The sequence below is a fragment of the Panicum virgatum genome, chromosome 5K (genome assembly GCF_016808335.1).
Source record: "Panicum virgatum strain AP13 chromosome 5K, P.virgatum_v5, whole genome shotgun sequence".
NCBI classification, from domain to species: Eukaryota; Viridiplantae; Streptophyta; class Magnoliopsida; order Poales; family Poaceae; genus Panicum; species Panicum virgatum.
The window spans coordinates 56251723-56266138 of record NC_053140.1 but is presented as its reverse complement, the minus strand read 5'-3'; the positions used below and the strand labels follow the sequence as shown (position 1 = coordinate 56266138).

Below are 14416 nucleotides of genomic sequence, written 5' to 3'. Positions count from 1 at the left end.
CGCGATCTAACGGCCACGAGAGGCCAGGGGCGGACGGTATTTGAAATACCGTCCACCCGGACGGTATTTCATCTGCCGTCCCCCCGGTCGTCAGGCACCCCGCGCCGCTGGCCACCTGGCCGGGATTGGGGACCAGATGTTCGCCGCCACGGCCTCGAACGCGAGCTCAATACCTGCCAGGTGCGTTTTCCAGGCCCCATCCACCATGCTGGTGCACGGGTCGAGGCGGCTCGTCGGCGCCGTCGTGGCCTCCACCGTGAGCTGCCACAGCAATGTCGACCTCCAGCGATCGTCGCTCCGCATCGTCGATGCGGAGGGCGCCGTGAGCTCGGCGAGGAGGCCGCGGGCGCCGACGTGCGTTAGGTCGAGTAGGATGCCACGGCCTGGCTTGCTGGGAACGATGAAGAACGGCAATGGGAATGGGAACAGCAGGCAGGGAGAAACCATCGATTGGAGTTGGAGGCGATCAGAGCCACGAGGGGGGGGGGGGGGGGGGGGGGGGCGATGGGTAGTTGTCCCTCAGGCCTCAGCTTAAGGGCCGCCTGAGCAGTGGGCTTGCTTGGGGTACGACTGCTGTGAGTCCACGACCCGAGTTGCACTAGCGAGTCTGCAATAATGCAGTGGAATAGGAGAAGGTGGTGCAGCAATGGTGCTAGTTGGTGGGTGCGTGTTTTGTTAGGTTTGGGAGGTCGGAAAAATTAGGCTTCAATTTTTTCGTGATTTCCCCATCTCGCTTCGATTAGGCTTCAATTTCTACAAGCCTTCCTTATTAGCTGTCCAGAATGACCTTCCCTCCCCCCAGCACGCTTGCAAATTCACAGCGTTCAGTATTCAGACGTCAGCGAGGAAGTCAGTCAGAGAAAGAGCAAAAAGAACTCTCTGTATCCATCGTCATCATTATCAATTTGTCAGGTGCAGTAGCGAAAGGAAACTACACCATATCAAGCTCTGCACAAATCTAGCACCGCAATGTTTCGATAGAAAGATCACTCGCTGGTAACTCATGCAGCTCTTTACCAGCAATAACAGAACCAGATTAGCAGCTGGGCAACTTGTTATCGCTGATCTGTGTCATGGGAAATCACCCAGCTAAACGATAGTCTATTTGTCCTGCTATGACAAATTCCCGGCACTACAAACATGTCGCAAGGTCAGCAAAAATGACACAGTAAATCTTGCATGTATATACTGAAAATTGGGGCTATCTCGGTCCGTACGAAATGCTAAAAGTGCTCATTATTGATGACCACCAAATGAAGTACACTTAAGAAAAAAGAAGGCATAACCTAAAATGACTCTTGAATATAGCAAGAACCAGACTAGCATCATGCGTACGCCATACATAAAGGCTGCCAGTGCCCTTGTCGTCATTATCAACGGTGACCCCCATCAGTTGTCTCCATTCTGCTGTACATAACTGCATCCCGAAGGCAGAAAGGAGAAGGGATCCTCAGAGATGTCGAATCCAGGGCGAGTAAAGTCATCCAGTGCGCCAAAGCAAGGATCAAAGCTCAGTGGCGAGTAATAGCCGCGTGCATCATCAGCCATTTTCATGTCAAGGTTTGAAATGCCATCAGACGAGCTGCAAGTGAAGCACCCCATGCTCCTCGAAATTTCATTCATAGGCTCGCTGTCCTGCTGTTGCTCTGATGCTTCTGATACCTTGACGTCATCCATGGGGAGCGCAGGTGTGTGGCCCTGGAAAAGTGCAACATGCCCGAAAAGCTTGTCCTTCCTAGAGAAGGTTGTTCCGCAAGAACAGAGCCACTTGTCACGACCACAATGCTTCTCATGAGTCTTCAAGTCAGCAATCACAGAAAACTTTTTAGTGTTGCAACGGCTGCAGGTGTAGCTCTTGTCACAATGGCTTCGCTTGTAGTGATTCTTCACACACAAGATTGTCTTGAGAGGTTGGAACTTCTTGTGCTCTTTGTTCCGCTTGCAACCCACAAATGGGCATGAGTACCTTGTAACTGGTGCATGATCTGAACCAGAATCCTTCGTGGGCTTGGCAAGAGCTGCGGCAGTCTTGTACTCGTCTCCATGGCCCCTCATGTGCATCCTTAGGTTCGCATCTCTCTTGAAGCCCTTCCCGCAGATCAAGCAGAAATGAGTATGTGGTGCTAAAATCTCCTCCTTTTCCAATTGCAATACTACATAAGAACCAGGGGGTAGATTCTCTCCCTCATGTTCACCATCATCACTCTCCTTTACATCATGGTCTTCCATCGGCTCTGGTGTAGGCATCGCAGGAGCCTCCGGAGCAGGAGGCGACGCCGATGTCGGCACCGAACGACGCCGGTACACCTGCACCGGCTCAGCGTACCGCGGCGGCGCCGGTGTCGGCGCCGAACGCCGTCGGTACACCTGCACCGGCTGAGCGTACCGCGCAGGTGCAGGGGAAGGCACCGGGGCCGCGCGTGGCGCAGCAGGAGACACCGGGTCCGTGCGCGGCACGATCGGAGGTCCGGGGGCCGCGCGTGGCGCGACTGCGGGTACCGGGGCCGCGCTCGGCGCAGCAGGGATCACCGGAAATGGTGCCGGTGTATCGGGAAAATCTGCAGGGAAAGGACAGACAGGTAACGGTGGCTGAACCACCGGGTCAGTCGAAAATAGAGACTCCAACTCGGGGTCAGGAGAAGGTGTGGAGGAGGTGGAGTAGGGGAAATCCGACTCGTCAAAGACGACGTGTCGAGAGATCAGAACGCGGTGAGAGGTGAGGTCAAAGCATCGGTACCCCTTGTGGTCAGGGGAGTACCCAAGGAACACTCAACGAGTCGAGCGGGGCGCCAGCTTGTGAGAAGCGGTGGCGGAGGTGTTAGGGTAACACGCAAACTGTAACACCCAGGTGTTAATCACCTGTAATTAGGGTTAATCATATGTTTAACATAATGATTAGTATTAATGTTAATCATGTAAAGGCATCCAATAAAGTTTGTTAGTACTTTAACACATGAAATGACGAGTTCTTCAATTACAGTTTTTAAACATTTAATTTATATTTCAAACCGTAACAAATAGATTTAAAAATAAATTTCAAACTGTTGCTTAAATAGACTTTTGCCTAGAACCAATGTTATAGGTTTTCGAATGATGAACAACTTTCGTGTTCAAAATTTTTCGAGTTGCCACACAAAAGGCAGAAAGGAGAAGGGATCCTCATAGATGTCGAATCCAGGGCGAGTAAAGTCATCCAGTGCGCCAAAGCAAGGATCAAAGCTCAGTGGCGAGTAATAGCCGCGTGCATCATCAGCCATTTTCATGTCAAGGTTTGAAATGCCATCAGACGAGCTGCAAGGGAAGCACCCCATGCTCCTCGAAATTTCATTCATAGGCTCGCTGTCCTGCTGTTGCTCTGATGCTTCTGATACCTTGACGTCATCCATGGTCAATGCTTGTTTTAGTTTGTTTATTTAATATCTGCAGTTCTGGGCATCCAAAAATTATGAAATTTATGCAGTACCTTACACTTTGCATGTTTAGTTCATTGTAAAAATTTCATGTCCAGAAGCTATGTGCATGTTTGGAAATCTATTTTTGTTCAGTTTGTCTTGTTGAGGCTAAAATAAATGCTTTATGTTATCAATAAATGTTGGTTAATTGTTTTTACACTCTTTCTCAGTAGCTTATCGTGCTGGTAAAATTTGGTTACCAGTTTATGATTACAAGTTAAGTTTTTACTTTTTGTTTGGTTCCTAGTGTTAGTTTTCCTTTTATATTTGTTGCTAAGAAATATTTTCTGAATATTTAAATACAGCAACTAAATTCTTATTCATGTGTAAATCATGTTAACCTGGTTATGCTAGAATATGGTTGGTTTTATTTAACTTGCTTATGCTTGCTTATTAGTTAAATAAGGTCTCTAGTTAATCCTTCTTGCTTTATAGCATTGCTTGGCTTTTCTAAGTAAAGTTTAGTAATGCTTTTCGAAGGAATCACTTAAGGCTGAAGTGTTTGAAATCTGAAATCTTACATCAGCAACAAACAGTTTTCCTTTTGAGCTTGTTTGTTTTGTTGCTATGGTTAATCAGTAAATGTTGTCCTAGCCATGTCTGTTTGATTGCATTGTATTGCATCATGTGTTTTTTCTTATGTTTATACATATGCATTGTTGCATCTCATTTAGGTACAATAGATGAACCATGTGAAGGACGTGCTGTTGGAGCCGAAATCGAAGACGATGTTTGGTGGACATATCCAGAAGATGGATGGATGGATCTCGATGTGCATGACCGAAGGCAGATGCTCGCCAAGCGAGTATCATCTAACTAACACTGACTTAGTGTTAATCCCAGGCAAGCCCCGGAGCATAACCCCTAATTCGAGTATTCAATGGTTATTTATGTAATTGTGCATTAAGTTTTCTAGGAGTTGAATGAAACCATAGATGCATAATCCCTAGGGTTCCTCAGTTACTCTATTAGTGTGCAGGTCGTTAGTGCTGTCATGCTTAATCAGGATTCGGTAGAAGTCGAGTGATTCCTGTCACTCGCGAGATATAGGTCCTTGTTACTTATGGCAAAGTGGCTTGAGAAGGAATTAATGAGGAAGGATAAATGGAGGCCAGGCGGAGATGAATTTGGTTATGGATATGGAATGAATGGAAAGTGAGCCTCCACCTGTGTCGATTGAGGACCGTACCATTGTTGGCATTGTTGACCGAGGATTGAACAGTACTAACCACATGCCGGAAGTAGGAGGTAGTCGAAACCGGTAAGCTAATTACCTGATTTGCAACGATACTTTGAACTGCGACCTGCTACTCTGGGAGTGGGATGATGGCGGGTGATGGAATGTATGTCGCCTTCGGGTTCTCTGGGAGTTCGCCGTGAGGGGCCCATTCACTCGGGTTTTGGCAGGCGTGGTTCAGACGTCGGGGTAATGATGGGAACAATTGACATATGTGGTCCGGCGTGGCTGCACGTATCGTGTGAGTTAGGTCCACCTTGCAAGGTTAAATCGGATCGATTCACCGTGACTCGCGGATATGAGAGCCTTGGCCACTGTGTCGCATCGTAGTAAAAGATTGAAATGAGAATGGAAAGTTAACATATGAGATATGATTGTTGTACTTTGGAAAGATTAATGTGATCAACCATGCTTGCTTTAGATGTTCAGCCAAATCTAGTTGATACTTGTTAAATTAAATTTGAGCTAAAATATTAAAAGTAAGGATCCACTATTAGTAGCTTTTCAGCAAAATAAACTTCAGAGCCAAAAAGCTTTGCATGTCTAGGAGTCGGCTAAGTATATACCACTAGTCGGGTAAGTCTTGCTGAGTATTAGTATACTCAGGGTTTGTTGTTACCATGTTTTCAGGTAGCTGCTGCTGGTTGGAGCTAACCAAGATTCACATCGGTGGGCTCGATGTGACGTCCTCACGTCATCGTAGTTATCGTTGTTTTTCTAAACTAAACTTCTATTTAATTTTTGCTGTATTTTGAACTCTGATATTTTACGTAAACTTGTTTGTAAAACTCCGCATTGTAAATTAAATTTGAGAATTTTTGTCTGTTTGTAATTATTTGTGCTCATCTTCGTGCGAGACTTCCAGTGTTTTTCGATCCTTAACCCGACAGAGGACCGGATTACACCGTTTTAAGTGCGTGGTAACTTGATTAACCATTAAGATGATAGTTAGCACACTTAAGCCGATTTAATTTGGACGGTTCTGTTACACACACCCGAAGACCCGAAGGTGGTCGTAGGGAGGAGGGGTACCAAAGAGAGTGTGGTGTGGAGTGGGAGCAGGAGAAGCAGTGGACGGAAGGCGGTTGAGCAAGTAGGTGGCGGTGTGGAGGCTCTCAGTCCAGAAGCGTGGGGGACGTCGTTCGTCGTGCGAATCATTCGCTCAGCCTTGCCGTTCTGGGGAGAGGTATACGAACAAGACATACGCAGCTGAACACCCCGAGAGAGGAAGAAAGAACGGGAGGTGGAGTTGTCGAAATCACGCCCGTTGCCACACTGGACGGCCTTAATGGTGAGGCCGAACTGAGTAGACACCCAGGCGAAGAAGTGGAGGAGGGTGGGAAAGGACTCAGACTTGGCGCGCAAAGAGAAAGTCCAAGAGTAGTACGAGAAATCATCGACCACCACCAGATAGTACTTATAGCCAGAAAGGCTGAGAACAGGAGAGATCCACAGGTCACAGTGAACAAGATCAAAGGCATGCGCAGCATGCAAAGAAGAAGAAGAAAAAGGGAGCTGAACATGACGACCGAGCTAGCACGCATGGCAGAGGTGCTCAGCAGGAGCCCTAGTACTAGAAATATCGGTACTACGACTGAGCTGAGCCAGAACGTCGTGGCCAGGGTGACCAAGACGGTGGTGCCAGGTGGTGGAAGACGGCGTCGCGGCAAAAGTGGCAGACCAAGACGGCCAGGGCGAAGAAGAAGGCGAGAGTGGTGCAGTGGAAGAAGGAAGGCGAAGGGTGTAAAGGGGACCCGTGCTGTCACACCGGAGTATTGGACGCCGGGAGGCCGAATCCTTTACAGTGAGGCCAGAAGAATCAAACTCGATGGAACAAGAATTGTCAGCTGTAAACTGACGAATGAAAAAAAGATTATGAACCATCTGAGGAGCAACAAGAACATTGGGAAGACGAAAAGAGCCAGGAGCAGAACCCACGGCGGTGACAGGAAGGCAAGACCTGTCACCAACCATGATGGAAGAAGGACAAGAGGGGTGTGGGGGTCAGACAGAAGAGAGGATACCGGCATCAGGGGTGGTGTGGAAGGAGGCACCTGAGTCGGCGATCCACTCGGTGCTGACCGGCGGCGTCCACCCCATGGCGCTGAAGGACCGCGCTAGTGCGGCATGGTGCCACCCCACAGGCCAGGTCGGCTACTGGCTGGGTGGAGCGGGCGGGGTCCAGAACGGCGCGAACAGGGGAGCAGCAGCAGCGAGCATGGCCGCTGGCTGGGGCTGAGGACGAGGCCCCCTCCGACCCTAAAACGGCCACATCGGGATGCGCGCTGGCCATGGGGCGCTGAAGGATGGCCAGGGCGTACCCTCAGGGCCAGGAGCATGAGTGGGAGCCGGAGTCGGGGTCGGAGCCGGAGCAGTGCCGCCAGCACCACCACCACCACGTCCCTCCCCCCCCACCGGCGACGACGCTCGCGGCCTCCCCCACCCCCGGTCTGGCCGGTGAGAGGATCACCAAGGAGGGGGTCGGGCGGGTCAATCCGGGTCCAGATCTAGAGGGCGGAGCCTGGTGGGAGGACGAAGCGCCGTGCTCAAGGAAGGGGACGGGCTGGAAGTAGTGCTTCTCCGCGGCGGCCCGACGAGTGAGAGCGTCGGAAGCGAAGCGCTCGTGCTCCCAAGCGAGGGCAGCCGCGCAGACCCGCTCCTGAGCCGCCGCAGCCTCGGACATGGCGGCGAGGAGGGCCGCGGCGAGAGGAGCGTCGGCCGCAGCAAGCGTTGGGGGGCATACCGAACGCAGGCCACGCGGGCGCGTTCGGCGCGGGCGCGGGCACGCGCACCATGGCCAGCACGGCCGTCGCGGGCGCAGGCACGGTCGGTGCGAGGGGCGGCCACGCGCCCGCGGATCCAGCGGTAGGGGCGGCGACGGCGCCGTAGGGCGGCCACGCGTCGGACGCGTGAGGCGCAGGCGCGCGCCAAGGGGCGGTAGGGGCGGCGGCGGCACCCTGTGGCGGCCACACGGGCGAATGCGCATGTGCCGGCGCCCAGACCCGTATCTCGCGCGGCACGGACAGCCAGGCAGGCACGCAGGGTGCCGCTAGTCCCGTGGCCGGCGCGGGCTGCTCCGTATGTGCTGCGCAGGGACCCGCAGGGGCGCGGGCGGCTCGGCGCAGGGCTCGTGGGCGGCGCCGGCGCGCAGGGACGGGCAGGGCGGCCGGATCCAGGGCGGCGGCTGCGGTGCCCGCGCCCTGAAGCAGAGGAGGCGTCGGGACGCTGAAAAACAGAGGAGGGGCGGCCATGGCGGTGGTGTCCACGCCGGGCACGTCCGTGCCCGCGCCGGCCGATCCCGCGGTAGGGGCGGCGGCAGCAGCGACGGCGGCGGCGGCCCCGCCCTGGAGCAGAAGAGGCAGCGGCGCGCCCTGGAGCAGAGGGGGCGGCGGCGCCCTGCACATGGCGGCAGGAGCAGAGTAAAGGGGGGAAAGGAGGAGAGGGAGGGCGACGCTGGCCGGCCGGCCATGGGGCCAGCGGCGGCGGCGGCAAAGGGGACAACAGCAGCAAAGTTGGGAAGGGAAGGAGGCGCCGGTGGCCGGCCAGCCATGGTGGCAGCGGCGGTGGCGGCTAGAGGAAGGAGAATCTAGCTGATACCATGTAGGAGAGAATAATAGATGTATTTCTCCAAACCCTAGAAGAGTGGGTATATATAGTTCTTATACATGGGCCTCTAGATGGGCCTCTATACATGGGCTCAGATATACACCAACAGGACTATACAGTAAAAAGAGACAAGTGAGGAAAACATGCCCTGCGATCACTAGACTAGAGTACTACCATGGCAGAGCTACTGTACTAGTGACCGAAATACAGGGCCAACCGATACAAGCGAGCTTCCTAGCCCCAACCGAGGAAACTGATTGATATTTTGTTACAGGCTCGATTTAACTCATTTATTTTATTGTATATCTTTTTACAGCTCATTGTTAGGTCCCATGAAGGACCAGATGCAAGGGACCAGCGTATTGATATTTCAGGAATGAATAATGGATTCACAATTGATCATCAGGTGAATTCTGGGAAGTTGATTACTGTTTTCAGTGCACCTGATTATCCACAGTTTCAGGTTAGCACTTATTGTCGTAGTTCTTTTAACATTACTAAGCATGCCGTTTGGATAACATCATCATGTCAATATTTCAATGTTGGCTTCAGAGGAACGGTACAATAACCTCGGAGCATATCTTGTGCTCCGTGCTCCAGATTTTGCCACACCAATGTTCTGCAGCTTTGAGTCTGTCTGTGAATCAAAATCAGCAATGCATGTTTACTACGCGCCCAGATTTAGGCTACAATTTGACATGTATCTACCTTTGATGCAGGCGCCTGCATACTACGACTACAAGGAAGTGATGGACTCCGATGAAGAACTTGATTATTCTGCCATGGATCGAGATTGAAGATGCATGCATCACGTATTCTACTTTGCAGAAGACCGGTCGTTCTCACCACTGCAGAAGACCGGAGGACTACCCCCTTTGGCCTTTGCAGCAGAAAATGGGACACTGGTCACCTCGGGACTGTACAGGATGATCAATGCAAGCAGAGACCCAAGTCAGCAGACAAAAAACACTTTCTGGAACTCGAGAGCACCACCCCGGGTCCAATTCTTCACCTGGTTGCTCCTACATGGCAGCCTACAATGCAAAACAAATCTCTTCCAGAAAAAATATCGTTGATGTTACTTGTGATCTTTGTACGGGGCACCTGAGACTGTGGAGCATTTGCTGTTCTTCTGCCCCTTTTCAACGTCCTTTTGGGAGCGTCTGGGCGTCCAAGTGAGATCGGATGCCACCGAACGCGACCAGCTCCATCGCCACAGGCCGGAAACTCTGTCGATGGCTGTGCTGTTGGCAACTGTGGAAGCGGCGCAATGTGGGATTGTTTTCAGGCAGGAGATCATGTCCCTCGCAACCATCGCCCATCGGTGGAGATTCTTACGACGACCGGGCTCTGCTATGTTGGGCGGCGCACGGATCATCAGCGCTCAGCGCGTCGAGGATAGGAGAAACAGGAACAGCGGCCGAGCGCCATTGTGACCGTACATATCCGATTTAACGGCCACATGAGGCGCAGGGGGTGGACGGTAATTCTTCCAATTCAAACACGGTCCACCCGGTCCGGTCGCGGACTCGCGGTAGGTATCTCCTTTTATTTTACCATCTCCCAAGAGATTAGATGCCTCGCGCCGCTGGCTCGGCCTGGGCATTCGGTTTAACCGAACCGAACCGATCGGTTCTTCGGTTTTTTTAGCAAACTTCGGTTCTCCAGAAATGAGAACCGTTCGGTTCCTAGAAAATCTGAGAACCAAGCAATTCGGTTTCGGTTTTTTTCGGTTTCGGTTTCGGTTCCTACCGAAAGAACCGAGCGTGTTCAACGCTCGTCGCTGCTCCGCCGTCCCTGCTCCACCCCACTGTCGCTGCTCACCCGGGCCGAGGTAGGAGGGTGCCACGCCGTTGTAGCTTAGGCGGAGTCCGCCGTCGTCGCGCATCCTCGCCCACCGGCCGCCACGGAGTCCGCCGTCACCGCGCATCCCCTCCTGCAGTGCATCCTCCTCTACAGGGAACCAGGGACGGCTGGAGCCGCCGTCGTCTCCCTCGCCAGGGATTGGAGGAGCCGCCGCCACCGGATCCCGATGGAATTGGAGGAGGAGGAGGAGGAGGAGCCGCCGCGGATTTGAGGAAGGGACGACCCCGGCTTGCTGCATGCTGTAGCGGGGAAGCCTCGAGGCGGCGCAAGCTTGCGAGGGACGAGGGGCGGAGCCGGCGTGGCCGTGTGGGTGGGACCGAGGGAGGCGACGACCGCCGTGCATGGTGCCGCCGCACTGGTAGGGAGGGAGGGGGACGGGGGCGGGGCAGGGCGCCGCCGCGCCGAGACTCCGAGAGGGAGGGAGGAAGACTGGGGCGGGGCGGGGCGCCGCCGACTGCCGCGCCGTGAGGGAGGGAGACGGGGCCGGGGCAGGGGCGCCACCGCGCCGGGAGGGAGGAAGACGGGGCGGGGCAGGGCGCCGCTGCGCCGGGACTCCGAGGGGGAGGGAAGCTGCCTTGCCGAGACGAGGGCGGGGCGGGGCGAGGCGGGTGGGACTGGGGAGGGGCGCTGGTGCGGGCTCTGTAGCCGCCGGCCGCGGGGTTTGCTATTGGGCTTAGGGTTTGCTACTGGGCTGATGGGCTGAATGTCTGGTTGTGTATTAATTTCGGTTCTTTTGGTTTAACCGAGAACCGAACCGAATTAACCGAGTAAATTCGGTTCCTGAGAATCTGGAACCGAATGGGAACCGAAATTCTCGGTTTCAGTTCGGTTCGGCTTCGGTTTTCGGTTTTTTCGGTTCGGTCCTCAGTTTTTGGTTTTTCGTGCCCAGGGCAACCGCTGGCCGCCAGATAGAACCACGCCGCCATGGTCTCAACCGTGAGCCCGTATCGCATGGAACGCCGCCGGCCGGGACGTGTAGTAGAGCAGCAGGCCGTTGCGGCCGTCGATGATGGTCGACGAGGTTCGTCGCCGGGCTCGCGTGGACGGCCACCGTTGCCGTGGCAGTGGAAGTGTCAGCGCCGCCGCTCCCCATTATCGATGCGGAGGGGCGGAGGGCGCCGTGACCGCGGCGAGCCATCCAGGAGGCCGCTCGCCCGGCGGCGCGGCGGACGCGGCCGGCCGCTACGAGCAGACCATGGTCGACGACATTCGTCATGTCGAGTCGGATGCCACGGCCTGGCTGCTGGGACTCTGGCTCGTTGGGCGACGCGCGGCTCGGAGCTCAGTGCGACGTGGAGAAGAACAACAGTCGAGAGAGGACGAGGAAGGCTTCCGAAATCCAAAGGCGGTAGATGGCCGTACACGCGCGATCTAACAGCCACGAGAGGCCAGGGAGCGCATGGTATTTCAAATACCGTCCACCCGGACGGTATTTCATCTGCCGTCCCCCCCCGGTCGTCAGCCACCACGCGCCGCTGGCCACCTGGCCGGGATTGGGGACCAGAAGTTCGCCTCCACGGCTACATGAACCCTACCAGAGCCACTGCAGCTGCACCTTTGGACGGCTGTGTCGATCGGATTGGATGTGTCCGGCAAGGTGAGGAGGGTACCAGGGGCGCGTGCCGACACTAGACGAGAGCCGCTGGAGGCCATGGGCACACGCCACACGGCAGTGCTCGACATCTTGCCGGGCCCGCGCCGCGCTCGGAGTCGAACAACTCCATGGCCGCGCACCAGCACAGCCAACCCATGAAGCAGAGCACCTTGAAGCGCTGGGAGATGTAGGGGTCGAACAACAGCACGGAGAGCACCGCCCTCGCGCGCGGCGCAGGAAGCGCGGCCCGCCGCCCGCCGCCGCACGGTCGGGTCCACGACGTGGAACGCCGCCGGCCGGGTTGCGTAGTGGAGCAGCAGGCCGTTGCATCCGTCGTGGCTCGGGGGAAGAAGCCCATTTCGCCGGCCTCCGCGACGCCGCCGTCCGGTATACGGCGACGCGCTCCTGGCCGTGGCGGCGATCAGACCCGGCCCGGGGATGGACGGTAATAGATGAACCGAGGGGGGACGGTATTTCATTTACCGTCCACCCCGATCTCTAAAGACCGTTGGATCTCAAATATGCGGCACCGATCAAGTTAAGGTACCGAGACTTTTCCTCCTTCCCGGCTTGACCGCAGTCCTCCTCGACGAAACGCTGGGTTCCTCCGCTCTGGTGCGCGGGTGTGATAGTTATCTCGCCGGAGCTGACGAGTGGATCGAACGGTGGTGGTTCAAGCGCCATTGCTGCCCGTTTCGAGCACGTCCGTGAGCGTGAGCGACGGCGTGCCGATGCGGAGGTCGACGAGGTTCGTCGCCGGGCTCGCGTGGACGGCCGCCGTCGCGCCGTGACCGCGGCGAGGATGCCCCTCGCCCGATGGCGTGGCGGACCCGTCAGCCGCCGCGAGGAGGCCGCGGGCGTCGAGCCGTCGACATGCGTCAGGTCGAGCCGGATGCCACGGCCTGGCTTGCTGGGAAGGGTGAAGAACGGCAATTGGAATAGCAGGCAGCGGAGAAACCATCGCTTGGAGGCGATTGGTGGACATGGTACGAAGCGTTTGGTCAGTCCTGCAGTATGGATCGATTCTTGATGAACATGGTTAAGGCAACTAAATAGACAGACAACCTCATGGTGTCATGCTTGTGAAGGATCTCGCCGTCGCCGGAGGCAGCCTCGCCGCAGTACTCAGAACGCCAGGAACCGCGCCGCCGCCGGCCATGGCACCACCGTGCCGTTCCACCTCCCATGTCCGGCGGGATAAGCATCCCAGTACCTACAAAGCTCTCGCAACTATCGGAATTCGGAAGTGATTCTTGCAGCCGCTAGACTCTGCCTCGTTGGACGACGAACGGCTCGCAGTGCGAGGTTAAGGAGACCAGCAATCGAGCGAGGAAGGAGGAAAGGGCCTTCACTGTCGTCCAAAATCCGATGGCGTACATGTGCGATCTAACGGCCACGAGAGGCCAGGGGTGGACGGTAATTGAAATACCGTCCATTTCATCTACCGTCCCCCCAGGCGTCAGGCACAACGCGCCGCTGGCCACCTGGTCGGGATTGGGGACCAGATGTTCGCCGCCACGGCCTCGAACGCGAGCTCAATACCTACCATGTGCGCGTTCCAGGCTCCATCCACCATGCTGGTGCACGGGCCGAAGCGGCTCGTCGGCGCCGTCGTGGCCTCCACCGTGAGCTGCCACAGCAATGTCGACCTCCAGCGCCGTCGCTCTGTACCATCGATGCGGAGGGCGCCGTGACCTCGGCGAGAAGGCCGCTCACCCGAAGACGCGGCGAACGCGGTCGGCCGCCGCAAGAAGATCGCGGGCGCGGAGGCGCGTCAGGTCGAATCGGATGCCACGGCCTGGCTTGCTGGGAACGGTGAAGAACGGCAATGGGAATGGGAACGGCAGGCACCAGGTAGGGAGAAACCATCGCTTGATACTGCGCTTGCTTGGGGATGGGTAGTTGTCATGCTTGTGAAGGCTCTCGCTGTCGCCAGAGGCAGGCTCGCCGGCTCGCCGCAGTACTCAGAAGGCCAGGAACCGCGCCGGCCACGGCGCCAAGGTGCCATTCCACCTCCTTTGTCGGGCGGGATAAGCACCCCTACAAAGCTCAGTAATGGTTGAAGATTCCATAAAATGTTTACTAAATTATGTGAAATGTATATACCTTAATGATAGCAGAAAGTCATTCATCTGCAGAGGACATAGAAAGAAATATGAAAGCTGGTATTTAGCTTAGAAACATCTTCTTGTATCTGAACTAGCTTGTCTGGTCCAGCGTCTGAGACTGATAGCAGCACAACGTGCTGACCACAACTCTCTTATGGTGCATGTTTTGTTGCTAGGCAACAGTGTGTGTACTAGTTTGTGCGCAAATGCATAGGCTGTGGTTAGAAACAAAATCAAAATTCCATGGATGTCTCCTTATGAGTTCTGAGCATTATGTAGCTATATGTCAGTATGTTCATCGCCGGGATGTGAACGTTGAGCATCTGCTTCTGCAGTGTCTTTCGATTGTTTTTTTTTACAAAAGCACACATTTACCCTCCTTGTCATATTTCCGATAAAATACAGCTTCCAATAAATATGAACCGTTTCTATGGAGCTACAGTATATTTAAGTATTTTAAGTAGATCGTTAACAAGTTGTCTGAACCATTCAAAGAAACGAGGACTAAGGCTAAGATTCCCAAACTGAATACTAATCAGTAAAGGTGTAGCAC

General features: G+C 55.0%; 3 protein-coding genes across 3 annotated transcripts; 1 reads left to right on the top strand and 2 right to left on the bottom strand.

The window, feature by feature from the left end:
- Positions 1 to 1161: 1161 nt before the first annotated feature.
- On the bottom strand, positions 1162 to 2229 carry LOC120708811 (zinc finger protein STOP1 homolog). Its single transcript, XM_039994229.1, has one exon. The coding sequence runs from the start codon at positions 2227 to 2229 to the stop codon at positions 1390 to 1392; it is 840 nt and encodes a 279-aa protein (XP_039850163.1). The 3' UTR covers positions 1162 to 1389.
- A 4303-nt stretch (positions 2230 to 6532) lies between these two features.
- LOC120710277 (predicted GPI-anchored protein 58) lies at positions 6533 to 8093 on the bottom strand. The gene is made up of 2 exons (XM_039995915.1): positions 7433 to 8093; positions 6533 to 6543 (listed from the first exon to the last, which is right to left on the bottom strand). Exons 1-2 carry the CDS (start codon positions 8091 to 8093, stop codon positions 6533 to 6535), a joined length of 672 nt encoding a protein of 223 aa, XP_039851849.1.
- Positions 8094 to 8211: 118 nt separating this feature from the next.
- LOC120710796 (serine/threonine-protein phosphatase 7-like) lies at positions 8212 to 9433 on the top strand. Its single transcript, XM_039996372.1, has 3 exons — positions 8212 to 8758; positions 8841 to 8930; positions 9015 to 9433. The coding sequence occupies exons 1-3, from the start codon at positions 8672 to 8674 to the stop codon at positions 9090 to 9092; spliced, it is 255 nt and encodes an 84-aa protein (XP_039852306.1). The 5' UTR covers positions 8212 to 8671; the 3' UTR covers positions 9093 to 9433.
- Positions 9434 to 14416: the final 4983 nt, after the last annotated feature.

Coding starts and splice junctions, on each gene's coding strand:
- LOC120710277 (XM_039995915.1), bottom strand. CDS start 8,093: ATGTGCAGGGCGCCGCCGCCCCCTCTGCTCCAGGGCGCGCCGCTGCCT.
- LOC120710796 (XM_039996372.1), top strand. CDS start 8,672: ATGAATAATGGATTCACAATTGATCATCAGGTGAATTCTGGGAAGTTG. Junction 8,759..8,840: donor CTGATTATCCACAGTTTCAG/GTTAGCACTTAT, acceptor ATTTCAATGTTG/GCTTCAGAGGAACGGTACAA. Junction 8,931..9,014: donor TGTTCTGCAGCTTTGAGTCT/GTCTGTGAATCA, acceptor CCTTTGATGCAG/GCGCCTGCATACTACGACTA.
- LOC120708811 (XM_039994229.1), bottom strand. CDS start 2,229: ATGGAAGACCATGATGTAAAGGAGAGTGATGATGGTGAACATGAGGGA.